At 46.3% G+C, this 18,167-nt stretch overlaps 2 protein-coding genes across 2 annotated transcripts in view; one reads left to right on the top strand and one right to left on the bottom strand.

Annotated features, from left to right (window-relative positions):
* Wdr48 (WD repeat domain 48) overlaps window positions 1–11,136 on the bottom strand; it is a 32,610-nt gene extending 21,474 nt beyond the window's left edge. The window contains exons 1-3 of the mRNA XM_032911136.1: window positions 11,064–11,136; window positions 2,528–2,668; window positions 639–717 (exon numbers count right to left, since the gene is read on the bottom strand). Coding sequence (XP_032767027.1) covers window positions 639–717; window positions 2,528–2,668; window positions 11,064–11,111 — 268 coding nt within the window. The 5' untranslated portion in view covers window positions 11,112–11,136. The remainder of the gene's footprint in view (window positions 1–638; window positions 718–2,527; window positions 2,669–11,063) is intronic.
* On the top strand, window positions 10,714–15,352 carry LOC116907926 (atherin-like). The gene is made up of 2 exons (XM_032911138.1): window positions 10,714–11,195; window positions 15,258–15,352. The coding sequence occupies exons 1-2, from the start codon at window positions 10,799–10,801 to the stop codon at window positions 15,305–15,307; spliced, it is 447 nt and encodes a 148-aa protein (XP_032767029.1). The 5' UTR covers window positions 10,714–10,798; the 3' UTR covers window positions 15,308–15,352.
* The last annotated feature ends 2,815 nt before the right edge of the window (window positions 15,353–18,167 follow it).

Here is an 18,167-nt window from a genome sequence, read left to right as displayed (position 1 = left end):
TAATCGCCCAGGTAAAAAGTCCTCAATTTACCTAAGAATAGTTACTCAGACTGCAGAACCAAGAAATGAAGCTTACCAAAATAAGAAAAAGGTCATACTAAAGACGCACAGGTATGTACACACATACACGCGGGCACTGTGTGGGGGTCTATCTACAGTTAGAATTTATGTAAACCTAATTGTAGCGATCATGTGGAATGACTGAATGGAAGGCACCCGGTAACTGATGCTGTTCTATTTTACTGTGGTTTCAGCGAGTGTGCATTTTTCTGCATCTATTTTGTGCTTTAATAAAAGTCTTACAAGCATGGCTCACTGAGTGCCTCCTGAGTGCCTCCCATTTCAGCCTCAGGTGTCTCCAGCACCCACATAAGAAGCTGGGTGTAGAAGCACACACCTGTGCCTACTCTAACTCCAGTGAAGCTGACCTGAGTGCTCAGGACTTAGCCAATCTAGCAAACTAATGAACGTAGTGAGCGCTGTTGTCTCAAGCACTACAGTGTAGCATGATAGAAGACACAAGATACTGACCTCTAGCTTCCACACATCCAAATGTGCACACACAAATGACTTACATAAAAAAATGAAAAAGCTATCAAACAGAATTTTAAAATGTAAGAAGCCAAAGAAGAACTTACGTGTTTTCCCATTGCAACAGAGTACAACATCGTTCACCCAGTCTGTGTGGTGCTCCATAGACGCTATGTATGGATCTTGCTGAAATGGAAAATCATAGCATTTACGACAGAGCAAAACCCACAACAGAGTGCTGCCATGCCCAGATTCCTCACTAATATGGCACACTGTCACACTTAAATTAACTCCAGAGTAACACCTCCCCAGACAGAAGACACTTCTGGAGAGCTGATACAGAAAAAAGTGTGTTTCAGGATAGTGTCCATAATGAAGGCCCAGGTTCCCACAGTTGTCTTACACATGGTAGTGGCAAAGACCATATGCTCTGGGCTGGGCCTTGTATGGGGAACAGAGTGCGGGAAGACAGAAAGGACCCAGGGAACCTGAGGCAGGGAGAGCTAACCTCGGTGCCTGTGGTTCACTAGTGTGGCCTAAGGGCAAACAGACAAGCACCGGCTCTTAGCTTCCAGCTGCTGTAACTCCAGTGAGTCCTACACTGCCTGTCCTTCAGAGATGACGAGGTTTGAGACAATGCTCGCAGCAGCACCCCAATCCAACCAGACTCCGACCGGCTGACTCAACCACGAGCCAGCCTTTTATAGTTTCAGGTTCCATCCCACACCCAGACAGACACATTTATATACTTCATAGGCAAGAGAATAGCTCTGCCTGTCTAAGAACCAAGGCCATGCGACTTTGTCATAAAAACCAGTGAAAAGATGTTTGAGGGCAGGACAGGCAGATTCTTCTAGGCAAGGTCTTTTAATTTTCTCTTGATTTGTTAAAAATACTGCAAACTCTCAAAAACTCAATAGTCTAATTCAAACATGAGTCCCCACGGGTACAAAGGCAAACACAAAACTCACGTTCTTACTTTCATGCTTTTGACACTGCCTTCACCTGCTCAAGAACTCAACGCCTGCTGGATCGAATCCACTGTCGAAACCTTACCGGCAGCTATGCCAAGTACCCTCTTTCTGCACTGAACACTGGTTTGTAGAGCAGGCTAAAAGGCAGACTTAAACAGGTTCTGGCATCAGGGGTCTGAAGTGAGTCTAAGCTCCAATTCACTGCCACACTAGCCATTTAGCCATCGGGATTCTAAGTGCTAACAGTCTTGAGAGGGACTGTGGAAATTCAGAGAGTGGTGAGCAGGGGTGGACTAGGTGCACAGATAAGAGGTCAGTAAATGTCCCCTCCCCAATTTTTCTACATCATTCACAGTGTAACCTTCACAAACCCCAAGAGCTTCTTCCCATTCGTGCAACTCTCCTTCCCCACACATGTGAGTGTCCTCCCTGCTTACGCAGGAGCCCTTCAGAACTGAGGCGTAGGCCAGTGGTGGAAGGGTGCTTGTCCAGCATGCACAAGGCCCAGAACTTGATGTTCAGCACTGCAAAAGCAGCAGTAAAGCCTCAGGAAGCCCTGAGGAGTAGGAGAGAGTAGCCCTTGCTGCTTCATACCTACCACATTAGCCAATAAGACCCTAGCGTGTCAGGAGGTCCTTAATCGCTTTTGTAAAAGTACACAAACTCAACATTTTGTTTTTCTATTTTCAGCACTGTTATCCAGAGACTTTTTGGATTCATAACTAAGCCAGAATTCCATGGAGAGTCTCACGTCGCAGCAGCCGAGTACTCTCAGTCCTCTGTGCGGGGAACCCCTACAGCAAACTAACTTATGGCGCCCGAGTCTGAGTTAAGTAAAAACACTTGTGAAACTTCCCTGGAGGTGTTTTCTCACAGGCTTACAGGACTATGGTGATGTCTTTATACAATATATTAAGGAGCTCAGTGCTGAGATTAAAGCCAGGACTGAGGAGAGGCGCTCCATCAGACAGAGCCACTGGTCCAAGATGAGAGTTAACCCAAATGCACGACTCCTGCCTTACCTTGTGCTGATTGACACTCCATATTCTTATGATGGAGTCTCGACCTGCTGTGAAGAGTCTGTTGAGTGCTGGGTCCAGTTGCAGGGCATTCACTCCGTTCCGATTGTACTTCTCCACTTCATCTCGAATTACATAGGAAACCTGACGAGCCAACAAAAGCCAAGCCATGGTGAGGCGTGGCCTAGCAGTGCCAAACTAACTTCAAGCTCATGTAGTTTGTTTTTATCTTACTTCAGGAGGACCGAAGTGCTGTGAGAACAGCGTTACTGAGCCCAGCTCGAGACAAGCAGAGGTCTTCTTGCTGCTAATGACCCAGACACCTAAGTCTCCAAGCCTCCTCTCTGCCCTGATTTGTCTAATCCATTTTCACCAACCTTTCAACAGTGTATACTGGAATATATCCAATATCCCATTGACAGTCAGTCAGAAAACAAAGGAAACATGGGAAGAAGCCACCCCCACCAACCCTCCTCTGCCTCTCGCTGGCTGACAGACACCAGGACAAGATCTGTAGACCCTTACAAGTAAGCATGTGAAATGGCTGGTGTCCTGTGCTGTGCATCTGAACACTTTACCCCAGCACATCCTCCTCCAATGGCATGCATGACTGCAGTGCACATAAAGCCCACGGGCGACAGAACACTCGAGCAAGCTTTCCCTCAAGCCCAGAGCAGATGGAGAAGCTTGCCTCACTCACTGCTGAAGAGTAGAAATGCACAGGAGAAGTCCCTGCATGACTGGAAAGCTCTCTCTTCTACCCTCACATTTAAAGAAGTTTAGATTAGAGGGGGGACTGAAGAGTGCTTGGCAGGTGCAAGGCCCGGACTGTCTCAAGTGGAACAAACATCTGTGTACAAAGCTCCTTTAGTGTAGCACCTACTGTCACCAGCAAACTCCACACCCTCACTGTCCATCAACAAGGCCTCATCTGTCTTCTCTCCCGGACACCTTAGCCTACCCCGGGCTTTTAGAATCTTCTTGTGTTTTGACATTTCTGGATTTTTGTTCTTGGCTGTGCATTTGGAAAGCACTTTCAATCTAAAGTTGTGGTGCTTCATGTCTGCAGACCAGGCCTGTGTGGATGCTGCTGTGTCTGTTTTCTCTGTTCTTCTTGAGTCCATCTTTGGAAAGTGGAATTTAATAACTGAACCTCTCTCTTTTTTTTTTTTTAACATTTATTTATTATGTATATATACATCATACAGCTTTCTGCCTGCATCTATGTGCCTGCAGGCCAGAAGAGGGCACCAGACCTGATTATAGATGGTTGTGAGCCACCATGTGGTTGCTGGGATTTGAACTCAGGACCTCTGGAAGAGCAGACAGTGCTCTTAACTGCTGAGCCATCTCTCCAGCCCTGAACCTCTGTCTTTTATACAATCCATATTATCTCTATTTACTTTTGAAAGGACTTTTTTTTTTTATTATTTTATAACTTTTACTATGATTCACCATGTAGCCAGGCTGGCCTGGAACTTTCTATATAGCTCAGGATGGTCTTGAGTTCCTAATCCTCCCACCTCAGCTGTTCAAGTGTTGGACTACAAGTATGTGCTACCGTACCCAGCTTCTACTATTGTATTTTTTCAATAAATTATAGGACAATGAAAAATAGAAACAATATCTTTAATAAGGAAAAGTTACACTACCATACATTAGGCTGGCAAGATGTGGCTTATCAGGTAAAGGTGCTTGCCACACAAGTCTGGGGACCTGAATGTGACCCTTGGAATCTATGTAAGGTGGAAGCAGAGAGCCCACTCACCAAGTTGTCCTCTGACCTCTGCATGTACCACGGCATGTGATCCCCACTCCAATGATAATAAAGATTTAGAAGATGTACTCTACTGACATTTCTATGTGGTCATTAAAGAGAGAAATAGAATTTATATATGGATTGGTTCTTAAGACATTTCACATAAATTTTATTCAAGTCTTGCAGGACAAAATGTGCCTCTTGTTTCACAAGAACAGGAGAAATCCAAGGGCCTGGTGCAGAGCCCCAGTTCCTGCTGTGAGATGTCCAGGACACTATAAACCCCAGGCTGTTAGCCACGAACAAATGCTAGTCTTGTGTGTTGGCCTCCACCGTTTTCTGCCAGCCTGTGGAAGAGGAAGCAGGGCTTCAGGAGGGGCTTCTCAGGAGAGGGGAAGAAACAAAACCCCTGAATCCAGGTAAGTGGTTATTTAAAACTCATTGTGGTTATTTAAAAAAGAAAAAAATGTCTAGACACAGACAGGAACAAACAAGCCCAGAGCTTAATATGTGATTTATTTTTATTTTAATTATGGGTATATATATATATATATATATATATATATATATATATATATATATATATATGCATTTGTGCATGTGATGAACTGCCTATTGAGGCTAGAAGAGGCTGCCAGGAGCTGGGAGTTACAGGTGGTTGTGAACCACCTGACATGGGTCCTAGGAACCAAGTGGAGTCTTCTGCAAGAGCACTATGTGCTTAACTGCTGAGCCATCTTCCAGTCCTCGGATTTAATACTCTAAACAATTACTAAGTACCCACCAGCTGCCAGGTACAGTTTTAAATGCAAAGGATTGTGGGTGGAGCAAAGAAGTCCTCCTGGGGTAGTGTTCTAGGGCAAGAGGTTAACTGGAAGGAATGGCAAGCCAAGAGAAACATGGGCAGAAGCATCTAAGTGAACAGTTACTTCCTTATAATTTCACTGTGACAGTTGGAAGGCAGAGTTGAGAACTCCTATGACTATACTCAACCGCCTGCAAAAAGGGGCAGGCACAATGTGAGCTTTGTAAGGTAACAGGAAGCCAGGCCGTTAGTAAGAAACCACTTTTATAAGAGCCAACTAAAGGGACTCAGACAGGAGAAAAATAACAGGGTAGCCCCCACCAACAAGCCCCAATGCAAGCCCTATCTGACTCAGTTATGTGGGAGAGACAGACCCTCCTTCAGCATCTGGAACCTAAATATCCTCAGGGTCACTGGTAGTCACTGCAGAGACAATCAGAGAGGAACATTTCTTTCTCTGATCACTTAAAATTACTTTCGTGGTTTGCATATGAAGTAATGGCTTTCCTAACCAAACTTCGTCTCGGTACCATCCTCTTCAAGGGGACCAGGCAGGGCTTCCCTCACAGTCATTACAAATGGCTGCACGTGTAACTGCCTAAGGCATTCTCTACTTTCCTCTGTAAAGGCTGGAGTCCAAGCTGGGCTCTGGTGTACCCTCTGCCAAGGGTCTCACAGGCTCTAGCCGGCCAGTCGCCAGGTTGGTATTCTTTAGTAGAGACTAGGAAAGAGCATGCTTCCCCACTCACGGCAGTTGCTGTGGCTGTGGCCTTATAGCCCTCCTTTCACGACTGCCTGTCAGTCAAACTTCCTTCCATCTTTGCTCCCAACAACTGCCTGCTCTTTAAAAAAAAAATTTTTTTTTAAATTTACTTTATATATGTGAGCACACTGTTGCTGTCTTCAGACACACCAGAAGAGGGCATCGGATCCCATTACAGATGGTTATGAGCCACCATGTGGTTGATAGGAATTGAACTCAGGTCCTCTGGAAGAGCAGTCAGTGCTCTTAATGGCAGCGCCATCTCTTCAGCCTAGCTGCCTGCTTTCTTTCTCAGACTTTTCCCATGGCAGCCCCTTCTCCACACCACAACCACACAATAATTTTCATATAGAAATGGCCTTGGGTATTTTATACAAAAGAGAGGACTAGACAAGGTGGTGCATGCCTTTATACCTAGCTCTTGGGAGACAGGGGCAGGAGGATTTCTAGGCCAGCTTGGTCTACAGTGAGCTCTAAGACAGGGTGTGTAGAGAGACTGAATTTTAAAAAACAAGGCAAACAAAAGAGGGAAGGGGGTGGGCTGATGCGTAGAGGTGCGTGGTACCAAACCTGGTGACCTACATGGAGGAAGGAGTGAACAAACTCCTACAAGCTCTTCTTGAAGTGTTCCCCACACTCCCAAGAGAAACTCCAAAGCATTCTAACATCACAAAGGGAACACAGGGCAAACTCAGTTCTTCAAGGCTGAACACTAATTCATTTCTATCTGGGTATCTAAAAGACACCAGAATAAGAGCACCTCCAAAACCAATGACCTCCATGTTTCCTCTGTAGTCTTCTCACCTCAGCTGATGGCTACACTTCTTTCTCTAAACCCAGTCAGTCTCTTTTCTGCTCCACATTTCTGCTCCAACAGGCCTCATTCCCACCTCAGGACATTTGCATCAGATCTTCTCACTGGACCGTTCTCAATCTAGATGGCTTTGTGATTGTCGCCAAAGCCTTTTCAGTCACCTCAAGCTAGGCCTTCTCCCCAGAACAGAAGTTTTGCTTCTGCTTAGCAGGTGGCACAGGCCCTCAAGCCCAGCATGGCAGGCAGAGGAAGGCCAGTCTCTGTGAGTCTCAGGCAGACCGGGCTACATTCGGAGTCTAGTCTCCAACCACCAGTACCACCACTTCTGCGTTTTCTACTGCTGACTATGACCAGTTTTTAACCTTTAGAGTCTATTTGCTGTTTCAAAGAATTATATAATTAGACAGCACATACCTATTGTACATACATTTCAGTTTACACTGTCAACATTTACTTTATTGAATCCATTCATTCATTTGATTCATCTTATTCTCTTACCTTTCAAAACAAGCAACACATCAATGACACTTCTCTTGTAGGCATGTGTGTCACCGTCTAGTTGTTTCTTTACTATTTATATACATTGATTTAAGATAAAATTTACAGTGAAATACACCATAGATACTCATGACAAATCAGTTCACCCATGCAATACAAACCCTTACAAAGACAGAACATCATCACACCTTACAAAGTTCCTTTCTCTCCCAAATGTGCACATTCTATCCTCAGATAACCTAACTCAAATTTTGTCACCAAAATATCCTGTTAATAGGGACATACAGCTCCTGAACAAGGCTACTTCCAGACAGCAGGTTAGTCTAATCTAGTCCAGGAAAACCAAATATAACCATTATCCTACATCTACCCCTCCTGTCCTGATCCATAAGCTATGACTTTCTGTTTGTAACTCTGTCAGCTGATTCTTTTTTTTTCTTTTCTTTTTTTCGGAGCTGGGGACCGAACCCAGGGCCTTGTGCTTGCTAGGCAAGCGCTCTACCACTGAGCTAAATCCCCAACCCCCTGTCAGCTGATTCTTAAACAGTATTTCAGCTCGGTGGGTAAGAAGCTTCACTTGTTCTGTTAAGCACAAGCAGGAGACAGAAGTCCCAGAAACCACGCAACACCAGCTGAAGCAGCACACATCTGGAACCCAAGTGCTTACATAGTATGATGGGAGGTGGGGATGGCAGAGGTCCTGGAAGCTCATGCCCTGGTGAATGACTGTCTCAAACAAGATGCAAAGTGAGTATGGACAGTAGATGTTATTCTGATCTCATGTGTGCTGTGGTATACCCATGTCTACAATCACATACATGGTAGGACACACTAACTTCTTAGGATACACTACAGTTTGCCTTCTTCTAAACCAGGGGTTAGCAACACGTACCTGAAGGACAAACCTGACCTAAACTTTGTTTCTGTGAACTAGTCTTGCTGGATTATTGCCAAGTAACCCACTACATGAATATATTATATTTTGTACATAGAAATTTCCAAAGATGGGTATTTAATATTTTATTTCCCACAATAGCAACATTCCTACAATAAATACTCTGGAGAAGTAGAGACAGATTACAGACATATATGTGACTTTGTGGAAAATTTCTTTTAAAGACAAGTGCCTTACTATGTAGCCCTAGGTGACCTAGAGTGCAGTGTATACATCAGGCCTGCCTTTGCTTCTTGAGTGCTGGCATTAAAGGAGTATGCTACCATGAAAGGTTAGAACACATTTTTATAGTAAGGAACTGTGGGCTCAAGGGGCTGCTTCTAAGTTTGGTAAAGCAAGATACAAAGTGGTAAATGCTATGGCTCTGTAAAAAGTCAGGTCAGGTAGCAAACTGGAAAAGCGCAGGCATAGCTCTCAACCCTGCCCTTAAAGGAAACTTTTATCTGGAGAGGGTCTGGTTGCTACAGCTTGGGAGGTACTATTACATCTAGTGGCAGAAGTCAGAGGATCTTAACTTAAAACACACAGGGCAGGATCCTCACCTCCTGCAGGAGCGCCAAGCTACTGAATGAGTAAAGACTGAGCAGGCTGAGAAGTGACACAGGACACTCCACATCGCTGCCGTTCTTGAGAAAGTGAAGGACAACTACAACTTATAGTTTGGTACCATTTGTGGGTTCTTCTTGCAACCTGCATGCGTGCATCCCTTCTGTGCAATAGGAGATGCAATCAGTCTTGGAGGCTTCTAACTTTGCATTGTACCTAGTGGACAAATTCTGAGCATTCTCTTTAGCAGGCTAATTTTGGCTTTTGATAGGAAACAGTGCCAATCACAATTGGCTTGTTGTTGAACAAAGGGCTCAACACCAGATTCTAGCTTCCTCCTCTGGCCAGCTATAATCCCCATAAGTCCTGGCCAATACCTGGCTATTTAAACACTTCTGTTTTGGTACCTGCTGTGACTCATTTTCTTCTCCACTTTTCTCTGTTGTGTGTGTTGTCTTAAAAATTTTTTTTAAAAGATGCTAAGGACAGAAGTCAAGGGCCTTGTGAAAGGCAGGCATGTGCTCTACACTGAGGTATACTCCCCTAGAGCCAAAGGATAACTTGGAGCTAGTTCTCACAGGGACCCTGTGGGTCCCAGGAATCAAACTCAAGTCTTCAGGCTTGGCAGCAAGCACTTTGCCCCTCCAAGTCATCTTGCCAGCTGTTGTCTTTTAAGTCTTTGCTCCCAAACTGAAAGAACTGATAATCCTTACTTTATTAAGAGCCACCGTCCTCGTGTGTAGAACATGGCAAAGTTATAACTCAGTTGGACTCAGTTCTCACCCCCTGGCCTGGAGGCTGGGTTATTTCAGTGCCATCAGGAATCATGCCCCTTTAAAGAAAAGTGGCATCTACTCAGGGAAAGCTAAAAGAATTTTAGATTCTTGTCACTTCACTCATCCTTAAAACATTATTTTTGAGTGTGCATGTACATGCGTGTGCTTGTGCTTGTGCATGTGCACACGTGCAGGGGCATAAGGACACGTATGTGCACATGCATGTGGAGGCTAGAGGTTGAGCTGGTGCGTTTCCTCATTGCTCACTCTCCTTCCACCTGGTTTTTTCACAGGACCTGGGGCTTACTGATCAGCAGGACTAGCTAGCCATCAAGCTTCAGGGACACTCAGCTTCTGCCTCCCTAGAGCTGAGATTCCAAGTGCCAACCAACATGCCAGACTTCTTTTCAAGTGAGAGGATAGAGATATTTAAGTGGGGACAGAAATTCAGATCCTCATGTCTGTGCTACAGGCCTTTTACCAGACTGTGCCATCTCCCTAGCCCAATTTTAACATTTAACAACCATCTAGTGAGTCCACAGGGCCAACAAACAGAGATCAGTAGTATAAAGAGGACACTTATCCAGAAAATGTCACATCTTTACAGCCTTATGCTGGGGTTACTCACCTTTGGCCCTCACTTCTGAACACTGAGCTCAATCTATGGAGTGTTTACTGATTGCTAAACCCTTTCAGCCTCTTCCCCTCTTTGAAGCCAGTCTATGCACTTAGTCTACGTTTAATGACTGAATGCATTTTCTTGAGGCGGTGTGTCTCATGTTGCCCAGATTGATTGATCTCAAACTTGGTAGGTAACTGGATGATGACCTTGGATTTCTGATTTCCCTGGCTTCCCTACACAAACACACAGCAGGGCTGGAGGTACAGGCAGTACTAAGCAGGCCTGGTTTGATGTGGTGCAAGAGGTTTGAACCTTGCTCAGGACTGGAAGAAAAATGCCAAATGAGCTTCACCCCCATCCCAAAAGGCAGCAAGCAAAACTCAAACGTACACCAAACCAAAGTGATTTGGGGAAACCCAAAGCACCCATGGTGTGGGTAATCGAACTCATCACTGGAGATTCCGACGTTAGGGAGACTAGGACTTAAAAGGAAGACTGGAAAATGCATAGTGAGGACGGTGGAGGTCGGAGGCAAAGCCTACTGCAAAGGAAGGGAAACTGTCATTTCCTCCAGCGCAGAGCTCCCACGTGCGACCCGGCCCCGCCACGCCCCCGCAAGGCCCCTCGCTTCCCAGCCTCACCCACCCGCGGGCGCCGCGCGGCCTCCGCCGCCGGGTCGCGGCTGTTCCGGAGGAAAGCGGCCGAGAGCAGAGGCAGGTGAGCGGGCAGTAGGCCCATGGCGCCGCCGCAGGCCCGGTTCCCCGGGACGGCGGTTCCCCGGGACGGCGGTTCCCCGCGACCGCTCGCGAGGCCCGCGCGCCCAGTCCGCCCGCCACCACCTCAGGCCGTTGGCGCCGCGGCCCCACCCCTCGCGCCGCTGCGCCCGCCCCGCCATCCTCCGGCCGTCGAACCCCGCCGGTCGCGGCCTGAGGCGTCCGCCCGCCGCGGGGGCCCCGACCGGACGGCAGCGTCGCCAAGGCCGCGGAGCCGGGCCGCCATACCTGCACTTTCCTCCGCCCGGCTGTGTTCTGCCGGTGATGGGCCGCCATCTTGCATGTTGACACTCCGACGTCACTTCCGGGAGAGTCGCGGCACCGGCGGATGTCCCGTCCTATTCTTTGGTTGGGTAGAAGGTAGGTTGGGCGTAGGCTTTCCGGGCTGGTTGCGAGGGGAAACGCTGGCGGAGAAATAGCAGAGGGCGGGCGGTAACGCTAATGGAACCGGAGCCGAAGGGCCGGTCCTGGTCATCCTCAGTGTGACTGAGCCTCAGAGCCGCCCAGCTCCTGCATGCAGAGGGAAGCACTCAAGAGAGGGGGTACTCCAACCACTTAAGCCAGTGCTTAACCGCTGAACTTACTCCATATTTATAGGTTTTTAAAATAATAAAAATATTGTTGTTTCTTTAGTTATTTGAGGCATGGCTCGCTGTGTAGTCTTGGCTGGCCTCAAACTCTGTGGAGGTCAGAGGACAACTTTTGGTAGTCAGTCCTCTTCTTCCATTATGGGGGCCTTGAGATTCTAACTCAGGCTGGGCACCTTTATCCAGTGAGTCATCTCACCAGTCCTCCAGCCCCCTCAGGATCTTAGCCTAGAATTACAGACTCGTGCCTGTAATATGGATCTTAGGCTGTTAAGTGAGATAATGTTAGCATATATAGAAGACAATATATTTTAAATGATCTGTTTGGCAAAAACATGACCAAAGTAGCATAACCCCTGTGGAAACCCACTACCTTTGTAAACTAATTAAAAAATACAAAGGGGCTGGAGATGTGGCTGAGAAGTTCAGAGCACTTGCAGAGGACCTGGGTTTGGTTCTTAGCATCCACATGGGAACTCATGAACTGCTATAAAAACGCCAGTCCACACGCCCCCTTCTGGCCTCCACAGGTACAGCATGAAGGCAGCACACCCACACAGGCAGGCAGAACACTTATACACGTTAAAATAGAAATCTAAAATACAGAATTTCAAACATAGATACACTGGCATGAATGGAAAATGATTGCCCCTAAAACAATACAAGCTATAGCTGTTGCTCTTGGTTGCCCATTGTAACTAAGTAGTAGGACACTGTGGCTGAAGACACTGTATACTTTGGTAGCTGGACATCAAGGTGGAATTGACCCAAACACTTCTCTCTGATGACCAGCTTTCATAGTGGCCAGAGGTGCTATGCAGCCTGTTAGGGAAGAGGAAGTATTCACGATACACCAGCAGACAGCCCTGCCAGGCAAAATGTGCCCACTGCTGTAGTAGTGGCGTGTCGGTTATGAGGGCAACCAACTACTTTTGGGCTTGAGGGAGCTTGTCGCTGTAAACCTGACTCTGTAAACGTCAAGGCTCAGGGCATCATGGCCACAGGGAGGAACCTATTACTGCTGTTTCGCTACACGTTATCAAACTTCTTTCTAGAAATTTAGGTGTATTTCCATAAATCCATACCGTCCTCAGCCATGCCCAGAGGGGTTTTGCAGCGAGCAACATTTGATACAGAGCCTTAAGATGCAGAGAATAAGAGGCTGAGCCCTAGATAGGCATCTGTATCAACCCCACCCTAAGGCTCAGGGAACTTTTTTTTTTTTTTTTTAGATTTATTTATTTATTATATATGAGTACACTGCAGCTGTCTTCAGGCACACCAGAAGAGGGCACCAGATCTCATTACAGATGGTTGTGAGCCACCATGCAGCTGCTGGGATTTGAACTCAGGACCTCTGGAAGAGCAGTCGGTGCTCTTAACTACTGAGTCATCTCTCCAGCCCCTGGAACTCTTTAAAAACAAACAAACAAACAAAAAACCAACAAAAAAAAAACAACCCAAAAAACGGTAGAAAGGATGTAAGAGGTGGGGGAGGGGCGGCGCCCGTGGAATGCTGTCTTTTGGACGATGTGGCCTTTGCACCGGGAACTTGCTGCCATTGTGGTTATCTGCAGAAGACCAGTAAACATTCCAACCCGCAGCCCTGAATGAACTCTGAGTTCTGAACACTGGAAAGGAGAGGACAGCAGGGTAAGATGTATCGAGGGTTCCTAGAGGAGTTAGGGGAGGACGTAGGGTTTCCTGGAGGGAGTAGGAGGGGTTCCTTGGGCTAAGAGAAGAGCTGAGTTGGGGGTGCCTATGATCAAGACGATCAAGGCGTATTGTTCACACATATGAAACTGCCGAAGGGTAAACGAAAGGCACCATATTAAAATGGTCATCTGGTGCTTAACATGCTTGATGCACAATAAAAATTACTGCCTCTCAAAATGAAATTGGGCTGATGATGTAGCTCAGTGGTAACTAGTTGTATGCTCCAGGCCCAGGTTCATAATAAATAAACACGTAATAAAAGAAAAGCACACAACCATGCAGAACCTTGGTTTAAAGCAACCAATTTCTATTAGCGATTACTGTATAATTTAGATTTTAAAAAATGGTGTGTTAGGGAGCTGGAGAGATGGCTCAGAGGTTAGCAGCAGTGGCTCCTCTTCCTAGCATGCTCATGGCAGCTCACAGCTGTCTATACCTTCAGTCCCTGGGGCTCCAACACCCTCTTCTGACATGCTCAGCTACTGCACACATGTGATTCACAGACATATAGGCAGGCAAAATACCTATACACATAAAAAAAAAGGAAAAAATGATGTGGTTTGAATGAGCAGTGTCCTCCAAAGCCTCAGGCATTTGAACACTTGGTCCTGGATGGAAGCACTGTTAGGGGAAATGGCATGGCCTTGCCAAAGACTGTACATTACCTGTTACCATGCATCACGTGATCCCTGCCACGACAGGCTCGTAGTCCTCTGGAACCACAAGCAAAAATAGCTTCTTTCAGAATAGAGAAGTCACCAACACTGGTGGGGTTTGTTATTTTTTTGTTTGTTTGTTTGTTTAGAATAGCACTTCACTACCCATTTAGCCAAATAGTTTAGTATAAGCTCATCTTGGCTATCAGATTCACAGAGAAACAAAAGACTGTATAATTTCCTTATAGCACAGCCGTCTAGTAAGTAAGGTACAATGATGTATGATAGGCATAAGGTGACTGCCACTGGAGAGTGATGTGCAGGCTAGGAGGTGGTGGCACAAGGCCTTTAATCCCAGCACTCGGGAGGCAGAGGCAGGTGGGACTCTGAGTTTGAGGCCAGCCTAGACTACAGAGTGAGTTGCAGGACAGCCAGAGAAACCCTGTGTCAAAAAACAAAACAAAACCAAACAAAGCAAAAGTGATATACAGTCCAAGGTTGTATAACCAATCTCAGTAGTGGAGTAGGAACCAAAAGGAGACTTCAGAGTTTCTGAGGTTGAGTGATAAAATCTACACCCACTACAGTCTGGTTTTTGACCAGTATTTGTGGGAGCCTCAGCCAGCTCAGCTTCTGTACACTACATAAAAGGCACATTTGTGGTATCGCTTTAATCTGATTTAACTTATTTTGTTTGTGTGTGTACGTATGAATGCGCGTGTGAGTGTGTGTGTGTGTGTGTGTGTGTGTGTGTGTGTGTGTGTCCAAGGATGCCAGAAGAAACCACCTGTCTTACTGTGAAGAGACACTATGACCAAGGCAACTCTAACAGCAAGTGTCTGATTGGGGCTGGCTTCAAGTTTCAGAGGTTTGGTCCCTTAACCTCATGGCAAGGAACGTGGTGGCACACCAGCAGACATGACGCTGGAGAAGGAGCTGGGAGTTTTACATCCAGATACACAGGCAGCAGGAAGAGAGAACCACTGGGCCTGGCTTGAGCTTTGGAAAACCCAGAGCTCACTCACAGTGACACACTTCCTCCAGCAAGGCCACACCTACTATCCTTCCTAAAGAGTGCCACTCCTTATTACTAAGCATTCAAATATATGAGCCTGTGGAGGCCATTTTTATTCAAACCATCACAACACCCGATCTCCTAGAGGTGGAGTTACGAGCTGCCTATCATCAGTGCTGGGAACTGAGCCCTGATCGTCTGCAAGAGCAGCAAAAGCTTTTAATCACCAAGACATCTCTCCATCCTTGCGATACATCTCATCTTTCTGATTGTTATTTTGCCCACTTGATAAATGCAGTTCCCCAGCACCGCAATCTCTATGGGCAGTTGGTTCTCCTACACAGAAAGTCTAACAAGATGCTGGAGATGTTTAGGTCAAAAATTGTATGATGTTTCATCTTGTCAGAGAGACCTGTTGTAAAGGCTCTCTTGGAAATTTCTCTTCCAGGTGAAAAGAAGTCGAAGAAGTCAAGGCGTTTAGCAGCCGTTCCTCTCTAATAAGCTGAGGAAGAAAACAGCCTCTTCTACCTCTTTACATGGGCGCATCAGTAGCGAGGAGAATTTCCAGGTCTAGAAATGCTCAGTCTGGCTCTTCCACTGGAGGGCAGTAGAGACCCATTTACACTGCCCCTATTTGGGAAGTCGCTGGCTGGCTGTGACCCCACTTAGAACGTTCCATAATCACTTCCCCACTGATGCAAAGTCACAATCAAGACACCTTTACAAGAAACACGTTTCCCCGTGAAAATGATAGAATCATGGCGCCAGGCTGTGTGAGAGTAAAGCACACTCTGTGTGTCTGTGAGGTCAGTGTGTCCCATAGCCGCGGATCCAAACTACCCCAGATTAACAGCGTTTGAAAAAAGACAACTACTCATCTGCCAAACTACTTGTTAATCCAGTTTCTGGTTTGTTTCGTTTCTGGGTAGCCCTGGCTCTCCAGGAACTCACCCAGGCTGGCTTCAAACTCCCATGTGCCTCCCATGTGCTGGGATTAAAGGCGTTATGCCACCACCAGCTGGCAAACAGTTTTTACCTAGCGTTTACATTTTGTTAGGATGCTCGAGGAGTCACCTAGTGATGGTTTAGAATGTATAGATGCTGTGCATCCGTTCCTTGGAAATTCCACACACTTTTATACAAGACCCTTGAATACCCCAGAATTTTGATACCCAAGACTCTTGAAACTAGTCACTATGGACATGAGGGATAACTTGATAATTTATCAGGTAACCAAAATGAAAACAATATAACTGTGCCACAAATGTTTCCTTTTTTGGAAGTATGGTTTTTACACAGGACTTGAATGGGCTGAGGTTTTCTGAAGTTTAGTACAAAAAAGTGTCTTGGGTATGAATTTTACCCCGCATACTTGAATGTGTCCAAGCAGGTGAAGTGTAATTCTGGACCATCAAAATAGCTTAGCAGGTGATGGCACTTGCCACCAAGCCTGATGACGGGAAGTCATGTTGGAAGGAAAGGAGGGACTCCTATAAGCTATCCTTTGACCTACACACTCGTGCCTCTGCTCTAGAAGTCAGAAGAAAGTTTTAAAAACTAATTAAGTTTACTTTTGAGCTCCCACCTAATAAAGGATGGCGAGCTCATGCTCAATCACAGTTTATAGACCCGTGGCTACGGCAATCATAAGCCACACATCAATCTTAGGATCACAGTTGGAGCACCCGAAATCCAGCAGCAACAGTGTTTAGAACCCAGCGTCTCAGAAATGTGGTCCCTTGAAAGTGACAGGTCAGTGGCTTTTTCTTCCATCTGGAGTAGGGCATCGTCAGGGCTGGGAATCCCAGAGCCCATGGTCTAAGAGCACTGCCCCTCCTCTGTCTGGATTCGGTCTTAGGTGGTCGTGGTTTTCACTTCTATCAGAACCTCTCTTCTTCCACTAACTCCTTTTCTGGCCTCTAATGGGAGCTGAGTTCTTTTCTGATTCCCCACCCCACCCAACTTTCTAATGCAAAGTCTTCAGTGATTTGGGTTTTGACCGAAGTCCAGAGGAGAACCTATCCTTAGGAGCTCCTGCCTTTTGCTCCACCTTTGTCTGAGACCAGCATGCTCTGTGAATTAACAGCCATCACGGGAAGATGAGGAAGGAAGAAAATTACAAGCAGGACTGAGACACTCTAATGCCTCAACAAATCACCCTTCCATAGATCCCGTTCCTAGTAATCTCCCAGCAGAAACCACAGGCATTCTTTATGCCTCTAAGCACCTTCAAACTGCATTCAAAACCTGGATTTCAAGTCTGGAAATCGCTCTTTGCTAATTTGTTGTACATGAATGCCAAAGAAGCCTTTGAATGGTAAATGTGGTGGGAGGGGCAGTTTCCATGGCAACAGTCCAACGCACCCCCCCCCCACAAACCAATTAGATCTTCATTGCAGAGCTGCTGTGAATGAGGTGAGGACAGGGTTCCTGTGCAGGGAGGAGGGGCTGTAAGAGTGGAAGGTCAGAGCATCTGGAGCTACATCCTGAACCCACTGAGCAGTGCTACCCGAGCTTTGGCCTCCTTGGGTTGCTTGCCCTGGACGGCTTGGAGAAAATACACTCATGACAAAGAAACAGTTTCTTTAATAACAAAGAATGGTTCCAAGCTAACACAGAACACGTTAAACACAATAGAAAAAACAAGCAAAGGTACAAATAGGTATCTGATAGGAGAAGAGAAGAAATGGGGGAATTTGTATGGAAATGTCCGGAGTCTCATTCATAATGCAGAAAATACACGTTGAAGGGAACATCACTTTTCTCCTACAGCTTGGGAAAGACCTGAACGTTTCATTAGACACCGTGTTGAAGTGTTTTTTATACACTTGGAGTGCGAAGGTAAATCAATATAATTGCCCAGGAAAGCAACTTAGCAGTTCCTTTTCTAGCAATTCATCCTCCGGCTGTACTTACAGTTAATGCGGGAAAGGGTATTTATTGAAGCTTTGTTGGAGGAAATCCTGGGGACAGATTAAAGGACTGATTGATAGGTCCATCAAGATGCATGCAGACAGCCAGTGCTACTGCCCTGCATCCTCGGTGCCTCTGAAGGGAGTGGTATTGGATGGACTGTCTCCTGCCTCAGTTTGACCTGAGGTCGAAGTGGGATTAGTCACTCTTCTGACAGGACCTGGGCATGGTGGTGTGTGCCTTTTATCTCAGCAGTTGGTAGGAGGAAGCTGGCAGATGGTGAGCTTTGAGAGTTTTGGGACAGGGCAACAAGGAGAGACTGGAATGCTTCACTTTGGCTCACCATCATGGTGTATAAATCAGCGATGGAAGCCTGAGGGCGCAGCTGACATACTGGGTCAGCAGGCACGCTGCAGCTGGCTTTCTCTGTCATTCAAGACCCAAC

The sequence above is a fragment of the Rattus rattus genome, chromosome 8, assembly GCF_011064425.1.
Source record: "Rattus rattus isolate New Zealand chromosome 8, Rrattus_CSIRO_v1, whole genome shotgun sequence".
Lineage (NCBI taxonomy): Eukaryota > Metazoa > Chordata > Mammalia > Rodentia > Muridae > Rattus > Rattus rattus.
This window is presented reverse-complemented; position numbering and strand designations above follow the sequence as displayed.